Here is a 23,431-nt window from a genome sequence, read left to right as displayed (position 1 = left end):
AAAGAGGTGATTGCGCCCAAAAGGAAAAATCTATCCTAATGGCAACGTGAAACCGTGATCTCATCGGGTTCCAACTCGGTTACACCTCATATGTCCTCAAGACTTTCCGCATTTTCAGCTTTCTGAGCCAGACGCTTCCGATCGATCTCTGTCGGATATTAGCCGAGTCATCTAAAGCTCAAACGATCATGCTAGACGCAGTTGTTCGTTTCAATCCCTCTTTTGCCTGGACCGCCCTTTCGGGTTTCAGTCCACCGGGATACCCTTTTTTGCCCAAGCCGCCCTTGTGGGGTTTTTCGACTTGCCGGGTGTACAGTTCTTTTCTTATTATCCCTAACTTTTGCCTGAACCTTTTCTCTTTTTCTTGGTTCGCCGGGATGCCCTTTTTTGCCTGGACTCTTTTATTCTTCTTGTCCAGCGGGTCTTTTTTTTTCACGAAGTATCTTTCTAACTGCGTCCGCATTCAGAGGGGATGGAAAATCCTCATCACCCGTGGTCATCAGCAACAAGGCTTTGTCGGAGAAAGCCTTCTTGACCATGCTGGGGATCCATGACTGTATATCCACTTGCCCCGCGATCGTCTCGAGGAGGAAGGATCCTTTTCGACACCACATCTCTTCCATGCTACCCCCGAGGTCGCACTTCTCGGTTAACAAAACGCTTCATTTACCGGGTACAACTGCCCCATGACAAGTAACTATCATCAACTTTTTCGCAATCAGGCTCAACGCGTCATACTGAGCCCTTATCCACTCGTCCCTCTTCAGGTTTACGTCCAACGGGACTCCATGACGAAACCTGGGTCTCAAATGGTAGTACAACCTTCATCTCATGCTTGAGTGAGAAAGGCATTGCCCCAGTAGCCGTACGTATCGAGGTTCGGCACCCGGGATACAAACTTTGTACTCAACTGCCATCGTGGGTGCATTCAAATGTTATCGGGGAAGCACTAGCTCATTCACTTTAAACTCTCCCCATCAGACATCAGAACCCGTTCGGATTCAGGGTCAGGCCCCTCCTCCGGGATCGGTCACTCTCAATCTTTCGATTTGAGTACCTCGAGATGTCCTCATCAGGGACTTCAAACTTCCTCGGTTGAGAATCATCAATGGGTTACTGGGATAATCATACAATACTCTCCTCTTGGTTGCTTTCTGCCGGGTATACTGAATATCGTATTCAGTCGACACCATTTGCCCTCTCGCAACCCGTCCGGTCCATGCTGACCTCTCAAGTACATACTTAATCAGATCCATTTTGGACATCCACAAGGTGGTATGAACCAGCATATTGTCTCAGTCGGCGAGCAGCCTATGCCAAAGTACATCAAGTTTTCTCGAGCAGTGAGTGTATTGTTTCACGGTCGATAAACTTTTTGCTTAGGTAAATTGCATGCTCTTTTCGACAAGACTCGTCATGCTGACACAATACGCACCTCATAGACCCCTTGAGGGCTGTCAAGTACCAGATCAACAGTTGTTTCTTCCAAGGAAGGTATCAGAATCAGAGGTTCCTGTTATTCATTTTTTTTTGTCTTCCCATGCCCCTTGGCAGTCATCATTCCACCTGACCATTTGATTTCTTTTTTTTTTGTTTCTGGCTCAGGCGTTTTTTGCATTGTTCTTTCTTTTCTTTTTTCTTTTTCTTTTTCCTCAATTCTTTATTTTTATTTTTATTTTTTTTGCAGGATCAACCTCGATTCCTCTTTCATTCTCAACATGCCTCGGCAGCTTGCTGGACAACACTCCACAAGTGCACTGGTTCGGACTCAACCTCAGTCTGAGTAGTTTCGATCCGGTCAAACAATTTGCCCCAGATCCACTGGATGCCCCCTCTTCCGCTTGGGACTTTGTCATCATGTCATCAACATGGCATTTGCTTTCACGATGAGTCATATCATGAAACAAAGTCACCGTAGCCCTTTGATCCGTGGCACCGGCCTTCTTCTTCACTAGAGGATAGTCTTCTCTCGATGGTAGCTCGTGCCCCACAACATGGGTATTCCACCCTGGTGTATCTTGATGCAACCAGGTGAAGATATCAACCTGCTCTTTCAACAGGGCTACCATTTTGTTCTCGACTCGCCTCTGAAGCGGCCTCAACTTTCATTTCCCTTCTGACCTCGGCGGTACTTGGGATGACAATCTTGACTCGCTCCTCGTGTGGTTGAATCACCTTCTCCTCTTGTTTCAACGCCCTGGCTAATTCCAGCAGATCACAATCTTCTTCGCCTTCTCCTTCGGCACGATAGATCGGAGTGTCGAAGTCATACAGAGGTGTAACCAAATTGTTATCGATGAGATCAGGAAGGTAATCACTTTTGTGGTTGGGACGAGACAAGTTCAAAAGAAAAACGAAAAATATTGCCATTTTTTTTTTATTTAAACTGCAAAAAGTGAAAAACAGGGAACACCGCTTTTAATCACAAAAACATCCATTTATTACTGATGCAAAATGTTGCATAATGAAACACATGAGATGGCCCTTATAATGGACCATTACGTTTCGGGCAAAACGTATGGCTTTCATGCAAACAACATTAAAACACAGAAATACTACACTTCCGGATGAGCGGCAGTGATGCTTTTGGAGGCTTTCCAGTTGCCTGGTACGCACGACTTTATCCACGGCTCGAGCTCGCGGTCTCGGTCGATCTCTTCACCCACTGAACAGACATGATCAGAATTCAGCATTCCTGCACTGACGAAGATGTACGGCGGACGACGTCCTCTGCTTGGTCTAGACGACTCTTGATCTGGATAACCAATCCCGAACATGTCTGCCTTCACCACTATGTCAATGATCCTTCCCCAACCTCGGGCTTCTTTGTTCTTCACCACTTCTAAGGCTTGTTTATAAGAAGAAAAGGACAGCTTCTTCTCTTTCTCAACAACAACATTCTCTGCCTTGATGGTTTCAATTGCTTGACTGGGTGTTTCAACTTTTTCACTATCCATTTCCACTTCCATCATCCTCTGGGTCATATCCCTCATCAGTACGCACCCTTCTGTGGCAACGGCCGCACAACAATTATCAATAACAGGGAAAGCTCCATCTTGTACTTGAGGTTTTGGGACTACAGCCATTGGAACCTTTAACTGATCTTTCTCAGTCACTTCCATTCCTTTCTTGACCTTTTTCACCATCTTCATCTTTACAGGACCCTTCCTGGGTACAGGGTTGACATCCCCATCCATGATCTGTGCCAAGCTGATGGTCTTGGAGTCTACCATGTCCTGGACGACATGCTTGAAAGCTCTACAACCCTCAACACCGTGCCCGGGTGCCTCAGAATGGAACTCGCACCTGGCATTCTCATCATAGTGTGCAGGCCTCTTCTGTTGTGCTATGGGAATCAAAATCCTTGGCCGGACTAACCCTAAATCCCTCAATCTCCTGAACAGAAGGGTGTAGGTCACAGGTGGTTCCTCAAACTGACGCTCCTCCTTTTCCTTCTTCACCTGGCTCCTAGCTCTCGGTGCCTTCTGTTGAGGTGGTGGTTGTTGCTGCGGTACAAGTGGATTACCAACAGGAGTAGTTACAGTGGCAGCATAAGGATGATAACGATCCTTACTGCGTTCTTTCTTTGCTGGCACACCGCCTGACTCAACCTCCTTTTTGAGCGGACCACTGTCAGAGAGTTTCTTTGCTACAGAGTCAGAGGGATTTTTCACTTCGGATGATGGAGCTTTTCCTTGAACTTTCTCCACCATCAGCCACTTTTCAATCTTTTCCAATCTCTCAGCCATGGCTTTCTGCCCCAAAGCAAGCCCTTGCACAACACTGAACAAATCCCTCACCATCTCTTTCAGTTCAAGGATGTCGGCGTTGGGAAGATCCATCAGTTTGGATTTGTTGCCCCTAGCAGGATATTTGAGCAAACGAGCTATGCGCACCGGTTGACACCTACAAAACAGCAAATGGGTTAGTATGACTCACACATGCAATGTCTATCCGTACCAGGAATATTCCTTCCTTTGATTCTAGCATTACTGAGACAGATAATTTTTCATCAATAACAATCTGACATCTGGATGTCTCTCAACTAGAATCTCAATCAAAAATGGACCCTGAGTACGGATCGACATGGGTTGAATGCAGATGAATGCAAAACGAGATGATGCAAATGCATGAATGCAGGTCACTGTGCCATCTAGTCATCTGAAGACCCAATCTCTGAACCAGTCACAGTGAACTAAGTCACCATAAATCCAACTTGGGGAGTTCCGAAATAAACGGAACTGGAGATTACATCACTATCACAGAAACGTCCACTGAACGGACGACAGCCAAATCCTCTGAACAGGTACTCTCAAATTCCACCCGGGGATCCGAAATAAACGGAAACCGCTGACAAACCACGGACAGAACTCCGGCGTCCCAGAAATAAATGTCCATAATTCACAGTCACCAACAGTACCCAGAGTCACCAACAAGTCACCAACAAGTCAGCTACAGTACCTGTAAAAATGATCATTCCCTCCCTGCTCATGGGTGTCCTCTAGGCTAGGGTAAGGTCGACGGAAACGCAGTATAAACAACCCTTTCAAGAATATCATCCTGTGCACACCAGATGTATGCACCGATAATACCCCATCAGAGTCTGAATTGCTCGTGATATCAATGTTTCGCTAAGTGGCGCATACCACCCGCTTCCCATGAATCACTCTATTCCTAGGTTTCCTAGATTGCACTCATAGCCTGGGTATTGGGCCTTTTACCTCGAGTAACTCCCACCCCCAAACAGAGAAACACAGCCAGCACAGCAGATGAATATGAATGAATGCAAACATTAATGCAAACAATAAATGCAAACAAGAAACAATGAATGCAATAAATAACAGCACAAAGCAACCAAAGCCCTAACCTAGAGAGCACTAGGAGAGACTCAATTAGGGAAGAAGGACCAGCACAGGTCAACTTCTCTAGTTATCCCCAGCAGAGTCGCCAGCTGTCGCATTACGCGAAAAACCGGCGGGAAACGAAGACAACAGAGCCGCCACCGTGCGTTATTTATCCCAAAAGAGGGAAAGGAAACACTCAGAGTAAACCTGGAAAAAGCATGGTCTCGCGACCAAAGAGAATGGGATCGGGAGTCGGTTATGCGAAGGGAAGGTATTAGCACCCCTACGCATCCGTCGTACTCGACGGGATCCACGCACAATAGGAAGGGAAATGGTTGCTAAAATCACTGCTCAAACACACACACACTGGCTGAAAGAGACACAAGAAAACAGACAAGACTGACTCGGCAGGATATCGTATCCTGGGCCTACTTAGTCTATCAGGCATAGACATCAGAGTCAAAGTAGTTCGGACTGGGGGAAACACATGCTCGCTAGGATGTCGCATCCTATGCATACGTATCTCCTTGGACGAAGGAGAATCAGAGCATTCGTAGCTCGGCTAACACGCACACAAACAAACACAGGCAAAGGCAAACATGGAGCCTGAATGCCAATCACTGGACTTACATCAGCATCCGAACCAAAACACACACAAGAAGGCAAACATGGAGCCTGAATGCCAATCACTGGACTTACATCAGCATCCGAACCAACAAACCCACACTAGAACCCGAATGCCACTCGATGGACTTACATAAGCTTCCAAGCACACAACAACATAAAACAAAGACACAGGCGCCCGAAGAGATCTGCTCATCTCCTGCCTACGTACCTCATCTGGTATGAGGATCAGGGCGACGTAGTTCCCCTACGAAGGGACACAGGACTAGCCTAACCAGATAACAGAGGGAGACACAACTAGGGAGACTACGACTCGAGCCTAGATGTTATCATGCAAATCATCCCTAAGTTACGGTTTCTAGCTAACTTGCATAGGAAGCAAGCCTATCCTAAAGCACGAGCAATAGCAAACAATCACAAACAGCACACACTATATGCACACAAGTGAGGCTCAAACAAGGGTGGGGCTGCAAGAGCAAGCCATCTGTACAGGGTGAAAGGTAGCTCTTAACCTTGCCATTGAGGGGCTAAGGTGAAGCCGGATGAAAGGTGAGTGAAGATTAGACTTCACAGCTCTAATCCCTGGTCAGGGAGAGCTATAGACAAAGAAGTGTGGGTCCAGAAAGCGGGAACCCTTCTACACTTAAGACACTGACACTGTACACTGTACAAGATCTTGGGTTTGTATCCTAATGCATCAACATAGTGGTGTGAGCAGAGGGATGACTCAACAGAATAGCAGGGGATGGATTGCACATCCCTTGGGTTCTGCCAATTGCCTTATCAGAAGGTCTTTACCTGCTTGGGGGACAAAAATAAACAATCACAAACATTGCCTCTTAAGGAGGACTTCAGACAGTTGCCTGGCCAAGTAACAGGCCAGGTCTTCCAGACTACATGGAGACAAGAATGTTATACCTCAGTGCAAATTGCTTATCAAGCAAAGCAAAGCAATATTAGCAACTAATGTACCTGAAATCAATCAAATATCATCAGTATACCAATCACAGAATTAAACAGCAAATGGTTCACAATCAACTATATACAGACAAACACAAGCCAATGCACAAAAGTGCAAGCGACTCAAAGGAGCCAAGCATCCTACAACATAAACCAAGTTAGTTTACAATATCAAATGACATCTCAATCAAATGTGAATCCACCTCCTTAAGGTATTTTGCTTCTTAACCTGAAAATCACATTCAAACATGAGATACAAGACCACTAGGACAAGCCTAGGGTCAAAAGGAAGTGAAAAAGTCAAAACAGCAAGTGAAACATGATCAACATCAATATTAATCAATTACAAAGAGAATCCAATTGGTCTCACATCTAAACTATGCACCAAATTCATTTCATGCACAATTTAAGTCAAACTAGGCAATCATGAACCACAAATGAGTAAACAGAATGATCCCACTCAAACAAATACCTAAACAACTCAATAAATTCTACAAAAATTCCAGCCTAAACAGGACACATTCAAAGAACTACATATCAATTTTCATGTCATTTGGACAAGAGGAAGTAGGTCAATGAAAATCATAAAATCAGCAGAAATCCAAACAAGCCAACACATGGTAGCCAAATGAGCATCAACTTCAATCAAATGCCAAACAGTGAGAACAAATGAGAAATGAATGGGACCAAAGCCAAATTGAAGCTATACATGTTAAGAGACACTCCACCAAATTTCACATTCATATGGTAAGGGATTAGGATTTTACTAGTCATGTAAGTTTGTCACTCAAGAAACAATCCAAAAATGCTAAACAGCAATCAAAAATGTCAATCAAATAGGAAATTGGTCAACAATTCCTACAAAAATTCATGGTGAAACTAGACATGTACAAGATATCTCATGCAAAAAATCAGAGCCATAGGCCTAGTGAAAGCATAGAAAATTAAATCATGAACATTGCATAGCATAGTGTGACACATATTGTCACACTCAAAAAGATTAAATCATATCTATCAATCCAGAGATCCAAAAATTATAAACTATTTATCAAAATCTCCAGGAGAGAGTCAAGAATCATCATGTGAAATTTCATTCAATTTGAACAATGTATGAGTATTTCATGAAGGATATGGTGAAACATATACAAAATGCACACATGAACAAAATCAATAGGCAAAGTCAAAAATTCTCCAGGCACAACTTGGACTATCATGCCTATAAAAAACTAGATGAAATTTGGAATCTAACAAAAAAAGTCCCACTCAAATTGGATTAAAATTGGATTTGTTTTGATTTTTTGAAGTTAATTGAAAAAAATGAAATGTTTATTTAAGTTGAAAATGAATTTATTAAAGTCTGATGGCATAACTGTAAATACTGAACCAAGGGACCAAAACGCTGCGCACAACTAATTGACCTGGCATGTTTCTACTGGCTCGGCTTGGCGGTAAACATGTATTTCAAACGGAAGCGCAAGGAAACAGATCAAACACACTAAAAACGCCAGAAATTTCAAGTTCTTCGTGTTCTTCATTCAAATCATCATCAAGAACGATTTTTGCACCAAAACATGCAAATGAGGTACCACTGGAACCGTATGAGTGCGTACATCACGAATATACACATGAAATTGTCCAGAAATTCATATACAAAGCGAATCGATTGAAAGAAGTTTTTGCATCTAAACTTTAATCCAAGATTTCTCAGCCAATACACAATGAAAATACATGATACAAGTTTCAGGCTACTCTACGATGAATACTCTATCAAATCCCTATCCTAATTGAAGCGATTAGGGAGTTCGATTTCCAACCTTAATTGAGGTGCAGTTATGGAATTGTTGAATCCAGGCCTTGATATTCCAAAACAGATATGCAGCAAGGTGTAGACAAGCACGTGGAATCAAGATCCTAGCTCGAAGCAGCCTGTAGTGGTAGAAATCTCCAACTATTATGCCTTGGAGTAAGCTTGAACAGTGTGATTTTGATGGATTTGAGCTCCAATTGATGCAAACAGTTCTCAATCAATACCTGCAGATGAGAGATCTACCAAGAAACAACACGAAAATTGATGGATTATTGGTGAAAAATGGAAAAAAAAAGTGAATATGCAATGTGTGAAAAAGTGAGAGAGTTTGAGAAATTTGATCTTGAATCTGAAAATTGTGATTAGTGATTATTGAAAACAGTTACAATTAACAATATATACCAATGCCTTAATCCAAAATTAATCATGATTAGCAAAATGGAGATGATTAGTGTTAAGTGCATTTTCAAGTGTTAGGTCCAATATGCCCTTTCATGATGCAGTCCATTTTTCTGTCCAATCTTGGTTCAAGCAAGTTCTAAATGATATTTTGGAAGTGTTGGAAAAAGTCCCATGTGAAAATTCCAAGTATTTTGAGATTTGGACCATTTTGCCCTTGCTTTTTAATTGGTACACTTGAAAATTGACCTTTTCATGTGAAGGCTTTTGGCAAAATGTGATGATGGATTATGAAAGTACACATCAAATGTGGTTTGCTCAAAGAAAAACCATCCAATTTGGCCATTCCATGTGAAAGTTATGCCACTTTGAACTTAGGCATTTTTGGAAAATGATTGGACCATATCTTGCTAACCACACATGGGAATTTCAAGTTCTTGGACTTTTTGGAATGGTGAGATCAAGATCTTCAACTTTCATGTTGGACAAAATTCCATTTGAAGCTTGTATGATGAAGTAATTTTGAGGAGAAAAACTTTCCATTTTGGGCAGTTGAAATTACAGGTCACCTGCTATTTTTGGAAACTTTCTGTCTGACCTCCAAATCTTCAACCTTGGTCTTTGATATGTCAAATGAGACTTATATGGACATGAATGAGGCCTTTCAAACCATCTCACACCTTCCAATCCATAAAATCAGACACAGTTGACCACAGTTGACTTTCTAGGGTTTCTGAAGAAATTCAGCTTGACTGATGAGCTTTGATCATCCAATCTTTGGCCAAATCACTTCACAATGATCCTTAGACCATATGAACTTGATAAATCAACCATAGGTCTTTGTTCCAATGAAAATAGCACATGTTTGCTTGTTTGACTGATTCTCCTGACCAGTTTGACCTAATTCCTCTGTAGGCTTGCACATGAGCAAATGGACAATGCAATGTTATGCAGTGGACCATGTTATGTTAATGACCTAATATGAAATGAATGTACAAAAGGTAGGGTGCAAATTTGAGGTGCTACACCTGTCTTGACAATCTGCTGGGCGTCTTTGAATGACGCGATTGAACCTTCACTTTTCTTGTAATCATCGATGGTCAGGGCCTGAAATGGAGTTTGAACAGCCGTCTCGTCTACTTCTATCACACTAAACGATGAAAGGTGGCTAATCAGCATAGCCTGCTCCCCATTAACCGTCACTATTTGCCCATTCTTGACAAACTTTAACTTTTGGTGTAACGTGGATGTAATGGCACCCGCCTCATGAATCCATGGGCGTCCGAGCAGACAGCTATAAGTTGGCACTATGTCCATAACCTGGAAAGTGATCTGGAATACGTGTGGTCCAATACCAATAGGCAAATCAACTTCTCCAATGACTGTTTTTCTTGATCCATCGAACGCTTTCACAATAATTCCACTGTGCCGCATTTGCCCCCCTTTGTACTTTAGCTTCAACAAGGTAGACTTGGGCATGACATTCAAAGATGAACCGGTGTCAATTAGGATAATAGACAAAGAATCCCCTTGACAATTGGCTGAGATATGGAGAGCGAAGTTGTGATTCTTTCCTTCTTCTGGCAGTTCTTCATCACAAAAGCCTAAGCCATTGCACGAAGTGATGCTGCCTACAACATTGTTGAACTGCTCTGCTGTTATATCCTGTTCTACAAAGGCTTGATCAAGCACCTTCAGTAGTGCTTCTCTGTGGACAGCTGAGTTCAATAATAAGGACAGGATCGAGATTTTTGACGGTGTCTGTAGCAACTGATCTACCACTTTGTAGTCACTGAGCTTGATAATTCTGAGTAGTTCATTTGTTTCTTTGTCAAGGGTTGAATTGCTTGTTTGCCCTTCTGCTTCTCTTGTCACTGGTACCACGACTACTGGATCTTTCTCAACATTTCTACTTGGGATAACCGGCGGAGCGAACACGCGGCCACTGCGCGTCATTCGGCTATTTGCTGCGATATTGGTAACTGAGGCTAAGGTTTTAATCTCGACCTCTTTACCGTTCTCAATAATAGTTGCTGCATAGCGGTAGGGGACCGCTTTATCTGAAGTGTAAGGCATTGGGCCCGGAGGGCAAATCACTACTGGCTCCCTCGGATGATAGGCTATCTCTACTTTCTCTGGAATGTTGAAGCAAGGAATGATGACATTCACCTCTTGTTCTTGTGATTCTGGAGAACTCACTTGTCTAGAAATCTGAATCAAACCCTGATCAAGGACGCCTTGCAAATCATCTTGAATCTTTCTACAACCTCTTGAATTGACTGAACATGTACCACAGATCTGGTGGTCATGTTGGAATAGACCATGAGCACATAAAACAGAATGAATTTCAACCAAAGACTGCCGAATCTCCTCTATCTTTGTAACACGTTGTTCATTGAGACAAACTTCTATATTGTTCACTGATGAAGGACCATGACTTGGCATTGGATTGTCCTTCACATTGGGACCCATGTTCTTGAAGGTCAGGATACCTGCTCTTGTCAACTTATGTACTTCCAACTTTAAAGCAAAACAGTTGTCAAAGTCATGACCTGGAGCATTCTGATGAAAGGGACACGATACCTCTGGCTTGTACCACCAAGGTAGCACTTCTGGTACAGGAGGTCGTGGTCGTGGTTGCACAAGGTTTTTAGCGATCAAATCTGGATACAATTCTGCATATGACATCGGAATTCGATCAAAATTGGTTCTTCTTTGTTGTTGTGGTGGACGTTGTTGTAACTGATGTTGATGTTGTTGAGGTTGATGTTGTTGCTGATACTGAGTATTCTGTTGGAAGCGGTTGGTACGCTGCTGAGGGTATTGGACTTGAACTGGAGCGGAAGTGATTACTGGAGTCACGGCTGCTATATGTTGGTGTTGGGAATGGTAAGGATAATTGATCCTTCTTGGATGATTATAGGACACAGCATTAGTTTCTTGTTCCTTCTTTTTCATAAAACCGTCATACCTCTTTGCCCCGCTTGAAGATGAACTTCCTTCTCTAACTAGACGCCCTTCTCGAACCGCTTCCTCTAAACGGACTCCCATGTTTACCATGTCAGTAAAGTCTGTAGGAGCGCTTGCAATCATCCTCTCGTAATAAAAAGTATCAAGAGTCTTTAAGAACACTTTCGTCATCTTCTTTTCTTCCATAGGTGGAACAACCTGTGCTGTAATTTCGCGCCACCTTTGCGCATATTCACGGAATGTCTCCTTTTCTCTTTGTTGCATGGACCTCAACTGATCTCGGTCTGACACATTATCAAGGTTGTATTTGTAATGTTTGATAAAGGCCTCGCCTAAATCGTTGAAAGTCTTGATCTGAGAACTGTCTAATCCCATATACCAGCGTAAAGCTGCACCGGTAAGGCTGTCTTGAAAACAATGAATGAGCATTCTTTGGTCGTTGGTGTACATTGACATCTTTCGCACGTACATAACCAAATGGGTCTGTGGACAAGAACTTCCTTTGTACTTTTCAAATTCTGGTAGTTTAAATTTTGCTGGCATCCTTACGTCTGGAACCAAACACATATCATTTACATCTCTGCCAAACAGTTCTTTCCCACGAAGAGCTTTTATCTCTTTTTGTAATTCCGCAAACTGATCCTGGAATTCATCCATTCTATCATTGAGACCAGGATCCTCACTTGGGGTAGGGCCGTGATAGACAGGTTCTCCTAGGTGAGGAGTATAGTGAACAACGGGAGGCACATTAGTGAAGACAGGAGCATTTGGTGGAACGAACTCTTGTTGATATCTATCTTGATTAAGATCCCTGGGTATTTCCCAAGGACGGGATGCTGTGATGGTAACAGAAGTGACTGGGACAACGTTGATTTCTGAAGCGATGACTGTAGTGACGGGTGCTGCTGTTGTCTGATTCTGAATTTGAGGTTGATTCTGTGCCGAAGTCTGTCCTGAATTATGAACTTGAGCCCTAGCTTGGGCTTCCTCTGCTTGTAGACGGGCGGTAAACATTTGGTTGCGCATCTCTGCTGCCTGTGCTTGCGCCTGGATCTGTGCATCTTGTGCTTCGGCAACCTGAGCTTGTGCTGTTTGAAGTTGAGCAGCTTGGGCTGCTTGGTTTGCTATCAATGTCTCGACCATAGCAGAAAGGCGATCAACCTGAGCTTTCAATTCTCGGTTCTCGTTATCTGTTATCTCCATTCTTCTTTTGTAGTTGGCTCTTGTGTTGTAATTATGCGTCAGCTTAAAATGGATCTGCTGGCGGGAAGCAACTGTTAGAAGACTGGACCAAGACAGACAACCTGTATGCACGTGATGCATGGATATGCAAAATGAATGATTTTCCAAGGAACTCTAAGTGAAGGAAAAGATAGAATTGCAAACATTTTTGATAACAAAAAAGCATTTTTATCAAAATATACAAAGTTATCAACCCAAAATACAACCAAGAAAACCATTTAAGGACATGTGTCATCAGGACGAGCATAAACAAGTAGGAGTTGTCCTTCAAGTCTCTCAATTCTTTCTTCATAGGCCTTCTGCATAAAAGCTTTCTTCTTCACCAAACTGTCTACAAGACCTTTCCATGCACCTGAGGACTGTGGAATCTGGGAGTAATCTATTGTGCCTGAGGAACATAAATCCTCTTGCACTTTTGGACGTTTACCTGCATGATCTTCTCCACTCTGCTCCTTTAACTGTCTCTGAAGTTCTTCATTTTCCATTTCGAGCACCTGGACCTTATCCTTCCAAGCGTCTCTCTCTTTCTCGACCCTCTCCAAGGTGGCTTGGAGTTCTTCTTTGTCATCTAGCGGAAGGTAGGGGGTCTTCAACGGAGCGGGTTTGATAGGATCATGATGTGGGTATGGCATTTTCAACTGTATAGCTCTGGCTCTGATCCACTGGAGGTACGGCTCATAGGAGGTACAATCTTTCTTACCCAATTCAAGTCTCCCTCTGCGACAAACACGATGCCAAGCTCTTACTACTCTCTCTTTCATGGTAGGGTCCTCCTCGTTATCCCTCAAGAAAATACCTTCTAAAATAATGTTAGGAGGCTTGTCCTTCATAGGGTAACCGAGTTGTCTCCTAGCAAGTACTGGATTATAAGAAATGATCCCCTTTGTGCCCATGAGGGGCACATTGGGGAACTCCCCGCAACTATCAATGATCTTCACATCGTCTAAAACTCTACTATACCATGCAATATCTGACAGGGTAAGAGACATAATCCTCTGTGACCACTGAAGTCCTGACTTGCGATCCCAAAAAGTAGCTGACTTAGGAAGATGAGAGACAAACCATTTGTAGAGTAACGGTATACAGCAGACTATGGTTCCTCCTCCTTTCAAAGTACGGTAATGGATGGAATGATAGGTGTCTCCGAGCAAAGTTGGAACAAGATTACCACTTAGGAAGATGCGTATAGCATATGAATCCACAAAACCTTCAATATTAGGAAATAGTAACAAACCGTAGATCAACAAGGCGAACAGATGCTCCACAATAATATCACAACCTTGATTGGCAAAATAAGAAACCTTCCCCATTAAGAACTTGGCAGTGAAACCTGGAAGTCCTCCTTTGGTGGTGAAGTTATTCTTGAATTCTGACTTCTTCATGTACAACACTTTTGCAAGAGAACTGTGCTCGGGTAACTTTTCTGAACCAGAGAAAGGTACTGTATCAGCAACTGAGATGTGAAGCAACTGGGCATACTCTTCCAATGTAGGCATGAGTTGATAGTCTGGGAATGTGAAACAGTGATAGACTGGATCATAGAACTGTACTAATGTATGCAATAACCCTTCTTCCATCCTAAGTGTCAATAAAGATATAAGTGCCCCATATCTGTCTCTGAAACCAATAGGATCTGCGATCGAAGAAACCAGTTTCTTTAGTTCATCTATCTTTGGATTGATGAGATTGTACTTTTTCACACTTCTCTGTCCAAAATCCATGTTTCCTGCAATATTTGCAATCCTCACTTTAAGTTCCTTGGAAAAAGGTTGAAATGATGGGAATGAATGCATGTCATGCATGAATGCAACAAACACAAACATGGTCAGACAATACAAGGCTCAAAGTTCATCACCAGCATGGAGTTTAGGACAACGCCCCAAGATAAGTTCTAAGGTTCACCTGCCAAACAGGTTCTAAAAGTTCCCAAGGTTATGGATCCTTCTTCGGATAATACCGGGTTAAGCAACTGCTTGCTTTCCAATATTATTCTCAAAAGAATCTCGCTTGAGTGTGATATCGCGTATCAACCAAACCAGACTTTTGGTCCGAAGTGGTCACCGCATCACATCCTAAGTAAGGCCAAGATGGGGTAAAGGTAAACTAAGGTCCTTGGCTTCACGGGCCCGTCGAAAGCAACAATGCCTCACAAATGACTTGTTTAGCACTATCACCCTCAAAGAGGCCTCTACCAAGCGGACAAAGGCTCAAGTCAACTCGGTAAGGATTGTCTTCTATCAAGTCAACCTGAATTATCATCCATCCTATCTCAAATGTGCCCCAAATCCGGGTATAGGATTTATCACAAGTATCCCCCAAAACCCAAAATAACAAACATTACAAACAATACAATTTAGCAAATATCCACAAAGCAAACATATAAACAAGCAAAGATAGGCTAAACCCTCAAATAAGTTTAATCATTGTGTCCCCAGCAGAGTCGCCATTCTGTCGCGGCGGGATTTTTCACGAGATTAAGTATTGATTGAACTTAACCCGTTTGAAAAATATTTTAAATGCAAGAGTCGCGACCGTCTTTTATTTTATCCAAAAAAGAGGAAGGGAAAAATAACGATAAATCCCTTTAGAGTTACGGGTTCGGGGGTTGGTTATGCAAAGGGAAGGTATTAGCACCCTCTACATCTGTGGTACTCCACAGGAACCTTTTTGCTTATGTTTATGTGAATGCTTTGCTTTTTTCGCTTTGATCGTTTGATTGGGGAGATGAGAAAAGAACTTGATTTTATTGTTTTTGGACTCGATAAAGTCGTAGACTTCATGCCTACGTATCTCCAAGGCGCAATGGAGAAATCAGAATCCACGTAGTTCTCCCAAAAGAAAAGGGGAAAGTCTGTTTTGTTGATTTTAGATTTGAACGAGCCTAGACCCTAAAGAAATAAATAAATGGGCTCATTACAGGAAAGCCCAAGAGTAAGCTTATGAGTGTGTGAAAGGGGTTTCTTAAACGGCGACCGTTGGAATCGCATCAGGTTTCTCTTTTTTGGATTTTTCGATTTTTTAACATAAAATGTGAACAATACGATTAAACACACAATACAGAAAATAAAAAAGGCGAGAAAGTAAATTATTACAACACAGTTAGCTATGAATAGTTAGTATTACGAATAGTTAGTGGAGTTAATCGAGCTGAAACTGAAACGAAACGGTTAGTAACAACATAAACAAATATAAAAAAACAATATAAACATTTACTTTAGACAAAATAAACGTTTGATATAAATAAACATTTAATTAAAATAAACATTTAAACAAATAATTAATTTAACTAACATTTAAATAAAACATATATGCAAAATAATAATAAAAGATAAACAATATTTAGTAAACAAAAGTAATATATATATATATATATATATATATATATATATATATATATATATATATATATATATATATATATATATATATATATATATATATATATATATATATATATATATATATATATATATATATATATATATATTTAGACAATAAATATATAGTAGACAAAAATAATATATATGTACATTTAGACAAATAATATATAATAGACAAAAATAATATATATATATATATATATATATATATATATATATATATATATATATATATATATATTAAAACACATGTCGGCAAGCCGGAACTTTGCCGATTTTAGAGATAAGTGAAGAATATTACCTTGTCTGAAGAGGATGAACTTCTGATCGTCCAAATGATCGACCGAAAGCTGGAAACTGTCACCGACGCAGTGCTGGCTGCCTTCGTGAGTACCTGACTTCAACGTCGCTTTTGATCGGTGAAACGACGCCGGAATGAAATGAACCTTGGATATTTGTGACCTGGACTCAACGAACTTCAAAGATATGAAATCGGTTTTGTGTTTCGGTGAATAATCGGGACGATTTTGGGTTACCGAAAATGAAGAACAAGTGAAATACGGTAATGCTTTTGGAAAAATATTTCTTTTCAATTCTCTGTTTCTCTCACCACACGTTTTTTCTTACTGATCCACCACCTTCTTTTCTTACTAACAACATCTATATATATATATATATATATATTTAGATTACTTAAACAATAGGAAACCTAAAAAATATCTAACATAAATTAATAATATATATTTAGATTACTTAAACAATAGGAAACTTAAAAAAATATCTAACATAAATTAATAATATAATTTATATATTATATAATAATAATAATAATAAACTAATATAATATTAATCCTAATTAAATAAACTAATTAACAATTAAACACAATTAATATTAAGCACAAATAATATTAAACGGCACACGATTAAAATACGATAAAATCGAGCGACACGAACGCGATAAAAACGATGACAATTTGCACAGCAAAACAGACAAATTGATAAAACCAATAAACCACTAAACCGGTAAACCAGTAAAATCAACAACACGACTCAAACAGACTCGATTAAATCACACGGCACAACACGTAATTAAATAAACAACCCTAGGCAATAATAAAATCAACACGACATCACGAAAACGCTGACAAACATAATCACAAATAATCGGACAATACGAAAACTCTAATATATTCGAAATACAGTCAAAATACCGACAAACAAACAATTAAATAGATAAAAACGCAAAAAACCTAATCGAAGCGATGCCACGCACAAAAGAGATAAGCGAGATAAATACGAGACAACGATATCGGCCAGGTTTTGCTAAAACAACGAAATACAACACGGTAAGCAACGAAAACACACAAAACCTAATCAAACCAGTTGTCACGCGAAGTTTAAGAAATTGAGATGAATACGAGACAACGAGATTATTCAAGATGTGGTCAACAAAGCCAAAGTCAAATTTTGGGGTGCGACAAAGTGTACATTGACGATATCGTGATTAAGTCTGTTTCAGGGAAAAGTCATATAGATCATCTTCAACAATCCTTTGAAAGGATGAGGAAGTTTGGTTTGAAAATGAACCCACTTAAATGTGCTTTTGGTGTGCAGGCGGGTGATTTCTTAGGGTTTGTGGTCCACAAGAAGGGGATCGAAATAAATGAAAACAAAGCCAAAGCCATAATGGAGGCGAAAGCGCCATCAACCAAAAAGGGGTTGCAGTCTCTGCTAGGGAAAATCAACTTTCTCAAAAGATTCATCTCCAATCTCAGTGGGAAGACACAAGCTTTCTCTCCTCTACTTCGACTAAAGAAGCAAGACTTCGCATGGGGGCAAGAACAGCAAGCGGCCTTCGACAAAATCAAGGAATACCTGGCTAGCCCCCCAATCCTGATGTCTCCTTGCAGAAAAAGAAGTATGAGATTGTACATTTTGGCATCAGACAAAACATTAGGAAGTATGTTGTGTCAAGAAGATGAGAATGGCGTCGAAAGAGCCATTTATTATCTTAGTAGAGTCCTGAATGATGCTGAAACTAGATATAGTATTATAGAAAAGCTATGTCTATGTGTATACTTCTCTTGTATGAAATTGAAGCATTATATAAAACCTGTTGATGTATATATTTCCTCCCATTTCGACGTAATAAAGTATATGTTATCTAAATCTATTTTACATAGTCGAATTGGAAAATGGGCTTTAGCATTAACCGAATACTCCTTGAAATATCTGCCTTTAAAAGCTGTGAAAGGACAAGTGGTCGCTGATTTCATAGCCGACTACTCTATAGACGAAGATGTGGGATATGTCGAAGTAGAACCTTGGAAACTGTATTTCGACGGTTCCAGTCATAAAAATGGAACTGGTGTTGGGATGTTGATTATTTCTCCCGACAGAATTCCAACAAAATTCAAGTACAAAGTTGAAAGTCTGTGTTCAAATAATGGAGCAGAATACGAAGCTTTGATCGCTGGACTTGAAATCTTGTTGAAATTGGGGGCAACAAGAGTCGAAATAATGGGCGATTCCGAACTGGTGATAAAGCAGTTGACGAAAGAGTATAAGTGCGTGAAAGAAAATTTAATCATGTACTTTGTAATAGCCAATAGACTTCTCAAGGAGTTCGACAATGTGGTCTTCAGGCACATTCCCAGGTTGGAGAATCAAGAAGCGAACGATCTTGCTCAACTAGCATCTGGATATAAAGTGTCGAAGGAAAAGTTAGAAGAAGCCATTAAAGTCAGAGGAAGAGTCGTATCCACCAAGTTGTCCCCATCAGATCTGGAGTCAATAAGATTAGGATATGGTGACGAAGAAAACTTTGAGATATTCAACATAGATGATTCAGGAATTACAGACTGAAGAAAGCCTATCAAGAATTATCTACAGGACCCAAATCAGAAAGCAGAAAGAAAGATAAAATACAGAGCTTTGAGTTATGTACTTTTGGGAAATGAATTGTTCAAAAAGGCTGCAGAAGGAGTCTTGTTGAAATGCTTAGGTGAAGACGAAGCCTACATAGCCTTGTCGAATGTACACAGTGGAGCGTGTGGTGCACACCAAGCAGGTCACAAAATGAAGTGGTTATTATTTTGACAAGGAATGTATTGGCCAACAATGCTGAAGGACTGTGTCGAATTTGCAAAAGGATGTCAGGAGTGTCAAGTACATGCAGGCATACCTCATGTTCCTGCAAGTGAGCTGCATTCAATTATAAAGCCTTGGCCATTTAGAGGATGGGCTTTAGACTTGATTGGGGAAATTCGACCAGCCTCTTCAAAAGGACAAAGGTACATTTTGGTTGGGATAGACTATTTCACTAAATGGATTGAAGCTATACCATTGGTAAATGTGGATCAAGAAGCAGTCATAGACTTTATCCAAAAATACATAATTTACAGATTTGGGATACCTGAAACAATAACAACAGATCAAGGATCTGTGTTCACTGGTAAAAACATGCAGAAATTTGCACAAGAAATAGGTTTTAGACTCCTTACTTCGACACCTTACTATGCTCAAGCCAATGGGCAGGTTGAAGCAGCCAACAAGGTGGTGATAAATTTGATCAAGAAGCATGTAGGGAAAAAACCTAGAAATTGGCATAAGACTTTAGATCAACTCTTATGGGCTTGTCGAACGTCTCCTAAAGAAGCAACGAATTCGACTCCATTTAAGTTGACTTACGGATATGATGCAGTTTTACCAGTCGAAATATATTTGCAGTCAGTTAGAGTGCAAAGGCATCATGAAATCCCATCAGATATATATTGGAGTATGATGATGGATGAATTGGTTGATCTGGACGAAGAAAGACTACGCGCGCTAGATCTAATAAGAAGACAAAAAGAAAGAGTCAAAAAGTTTTACAATAAGAGAGTAAAATTCAAGACCTTCTTAATTGGCGATCTCGTTTGGAAAGTAATCCTTCCTATGGAGCGAAAAGATAAGTTAATGGGAAAGTGGTCTCCTAAGTGGGAAGGACCTTTCCAGATTTTGAAAATATTTTCGAATGGCGCGTATGAGATAGAAGAAATAGGGAAGGATGAGAGAATCCTAAGGATAAATGGCAAGTATTTGAAAAAATATAAGCCAATATTGCAGGAAGTAAAAATAATGATAGAACAATTGCAAACATAATTGTGATAAGATTCGCCAAATAAAAATGGCATTAAAGTCATTACAAAGAAAGTCTCAAAGGGCTGAGAATTGTTAAATCAATTCGACTACAAATTAATACTGGCAAAAGTTTCCTTCAAAGTGGCGAACTTCTGCCTCTGAAACTGGAGTCGATGATGACAAAGACTTTTGTGAGTAAAAAGAGTCTCAATCTCCTGACTAAGTTGTTGGGCCTTCTCAGCATGTCGAATACCCACCCTCAACTCTTCGTCAATCTCGTTCTGCTTGGGTTGCTGTATGGATGCCTTACGTTTTTTCTCTTGAGAGATCTTTTCTTGAAGTGCTGCTATCTGTTTCTCCCATTTTTGGATATTGTCATCACAAGCAGCAACTTCTTTGACATAAGTTTCAGAAAGCTTTTGCAATTTTGAAACTTTGTCAGTTGAAGTCGAAACAGCATCCCATTCAGCAGTTTGAGTTTCAGACTTTGAGGAGATTTGATTGGTAAGATCTCTTTGACGATGAAGATCTGCAGTGGCCAAGTCAATGAGGGTCATCAACTCCATCACAAAACTTCCAACCTCAGCAGAAGCTTCCAAGACATTCACTTGCTTCAAAATTTTCTTAAGCTCAAGATGAGCAAGAGAGTTCTCTTCTAAAACTTTGAACAAATCAACATCAAGGATTTTCGTTTTAATTTTGGTCAAGATGTTGCCAAGTGATGGTGCTTCAGAAGTGGCCCCAGAAGTAGTCGAACTGCTCTGTGAAGAATCTTGGAAATTAAAACGGGAGCTAAGCATGGCCTTCAGATACTCTAAGGGTCTTTGCACTTTGAGATTTTCAAGCTCCTCGCGAGAGAAACTAGTCGAACCAGTTGATTTGCCACTCCCTTGGGTCTGGTCAGGAGCAGGGGGAATGTTTCGCTCTGAAGTATGCTCAGCCTCTGTATGTTCCGACTGTTTGTCCCCATCTTTGGCAGCTTCGTCTTCAGGATCATCTTCGACCCCAACCTCCATGTCAATGTCATCACCTTAAGGTGCAGCATTTAATCCTAGAAGAGGAGGAGATTCATCTTCAGAAGCTTCACCCACTGTAGCGTCGAATTCTGCTACGGTTTGCCTGACAAGATCACTTGTAGGGATATATTCTTCTAGGACTATTTCCTCCAGAATTTTCTCAGGTGTCCTTTTGACAGCCACTTGTTCCTGAAAATAATTATAAGATTTAGAAGAAAAAGATGCAGGAAAGGTGAATATATAATGTCGAAATAAAAAACTTACCTCAGGAATCTCAGTGTTAAAGTTGGATTTCCCACTCTCCGTGTCTTTCGACTGAGGCTTAGCAAGGGGAGTACTTGCAGAATCCTTCCTAGTTGATTTAACGATGGATCTTTGGGAAGAGACCTTCGTGAGTTTCTTCTTCTGAGGAGGAGGAGGGATTAACTCTGGAGATTCGTCACCAGACTCTTCATTAGGGACTTTATCCTCTTCTTTCTTCTCTTCACTCTTTCTCTTTTGGATTGTTGGGGGTTTTCGACTTACCTAGTCATGCAGATCAAAAGCCAGTCAATTTTAAAAAAGGGAAAGGAATAAGTGAGAAGAAGTGATGTGTCGTACCTTTGTCGAATGTTTCTTAGCAGCACTTGGCGATGCTTCGACAGAAGCTTTCTTGGAAGGAATCCTCACGGCTAGGGAAAGAAAGAAGATTCAGAAACAAATATAAGAAATACATGATAATACAGTTAGAATAACAAAAGGAAAATCGTGTTTTTTGTGAACACCTTCAAGAATGGGATCTTCCACGCGAACGTATTCTATTCCAATATGAAGGTGTCCTGGGTATTCGCCCAGATGATACTTAGTCGGAACCACACGCTCAACAGGTTTTTGGTACTGTTGATGAAGAATTTTCATAAAATCCCCACAAAAGAACCAATCTGGAAATGGAGGGCTAAATGCCACGCCAAACTCAACAGTTGGCAAAGGAGGGAATTTTGGTGGATGACAACTGAAAGCCAGGTCATAGCGCGCCTCTGGTCGAAGATTTGAAGGTAATGACAGTTTTTCTAACTTCTCCGTCAGTTTGCGTTTCAATTCTGCTGCTGCTTCGTGTATGGTTCGACTAAGATCATCAGGTCTATACGCAGTTTCGAAATATTTTTGAAATTTCTGTATTTCCCTAATGTGTCTTTGAATACCTTTTTTGGTCCGATCCTGCACAAAAGCGAAAGCGTTTGTTAAATGTGTAGCAAAGGCAGCTACGTCGAAAAATCTGTTGGAATAATAGTCTTTCCACCATTCGTCAAACTCAGGAGTACATAAGAATGATGGTCGAAATATAACTGGTCGAATGTCGAGAGAGTCATCAGTCAGTTTCTTCGACAGTTCTCTGCCCTCGTCTTCAGTATGAAGGGAATTATAAAAAATGATGGATCCTTTCTTGGGAAATATAGGTCGAGGTTTTATCTGGATTAGGCCAAACTGTCTAGAAACAAGGTTGGGTTGATAAACTATCAAAGCAATTTGGTTTTTAGTGGTGTTACGATAAGAAAAAAGGAGCCTAAGGGTTAAGAATGATTCCCAAACATTCAAAAAGATATTTTCATCCTTCTGCATCTCCAAAGGCAATTGTTGGGTAAACCACTTAGGTCCAGTTTTTCTATCAGCAAAAGGTGCCATGGTCGAAGTAAATTGATACCTCTTGGCAAACATCATGACATAGCTTTTGAAAGCTTGTCGAAGGCTAATCCCTTCATCAGTTGGCGTTATTTGCACCAACCTTGGCCATTCGACAATCCTATTTTTCACTTCTTCTTCATCTACTTCTGGTGCTACAGGAAGATTAGCTTCGAATGTGGCATTAAGCCATAATTGCAAAAGCCAGAAAGGTCCTGATAAGTTGATTTTACCTTGGGCTTTGGCGTTTTTCAAAAAATGTACACTCTCACATAGAGATTCGTAAAGGTTAGCCAGAATCATTTCGCTCAAACATAGTTTTGTGTCTGCATGAAGCTGATTGGCTATGGTAATGAATCTCTTGGCAACTTGAAGAGAGCGAGAGCAGAACACATATTTGGATAGCCA

At 40.7% G+C, this 23,431-nt stretch overlaps 1 protein-coding gene across 1 annotated transcript in view; it reads right to left on the bottom strand.

The window, feature by feature from the left end:
- LOC127131272 (uncharacterized) overlaps positions 1–21,364 on the bottom strand; it is a 53,425-nt gene extending 32,061 nt beyond the window's left edge. The window contains exons 1-2 of the mRNA XM_051060200.1: positions 21,220–21,364; positions 9,663–11,888 (exon numbers count right to left, since the gene is read on the bottom strand). Of these exons, the coding sequence (XP_050916157.1) occupies positions 9,663–11,888; positions 21,220–21,364 (2,371 nt within the window). The remainder of the gene's footprint in view (positions 1–9,662; positions 11,889–21,219) is intronic.
- Between the last annotated feature and the right edge of the window lie 2,067 nt (positions 21,365–23,431).

Source organism: Lathyrus oleraceus, chromosome 3, assembly GCF_024323335.1.
Source record: "Lathyrus oleraceus cultivar Zhongwan6 chromosome 3, CAAS_Psat_ZW6_1.0, whole genome shotgun sequence".
In the NCBI taxonomy this organism is placed as follows: domain Eukaryota; kingdom Viridiplantae; phylum Streptophyta; class Magnoliopsida; order Fabales; family Fabaceae; genus Lathyrus; species Lathyrus oleraceus.
The sequence above is the reverse complement of the archived record's forward strand: the minus strand, read 5'-3'. Positions and strand labels throughout refer to the sequence as shown.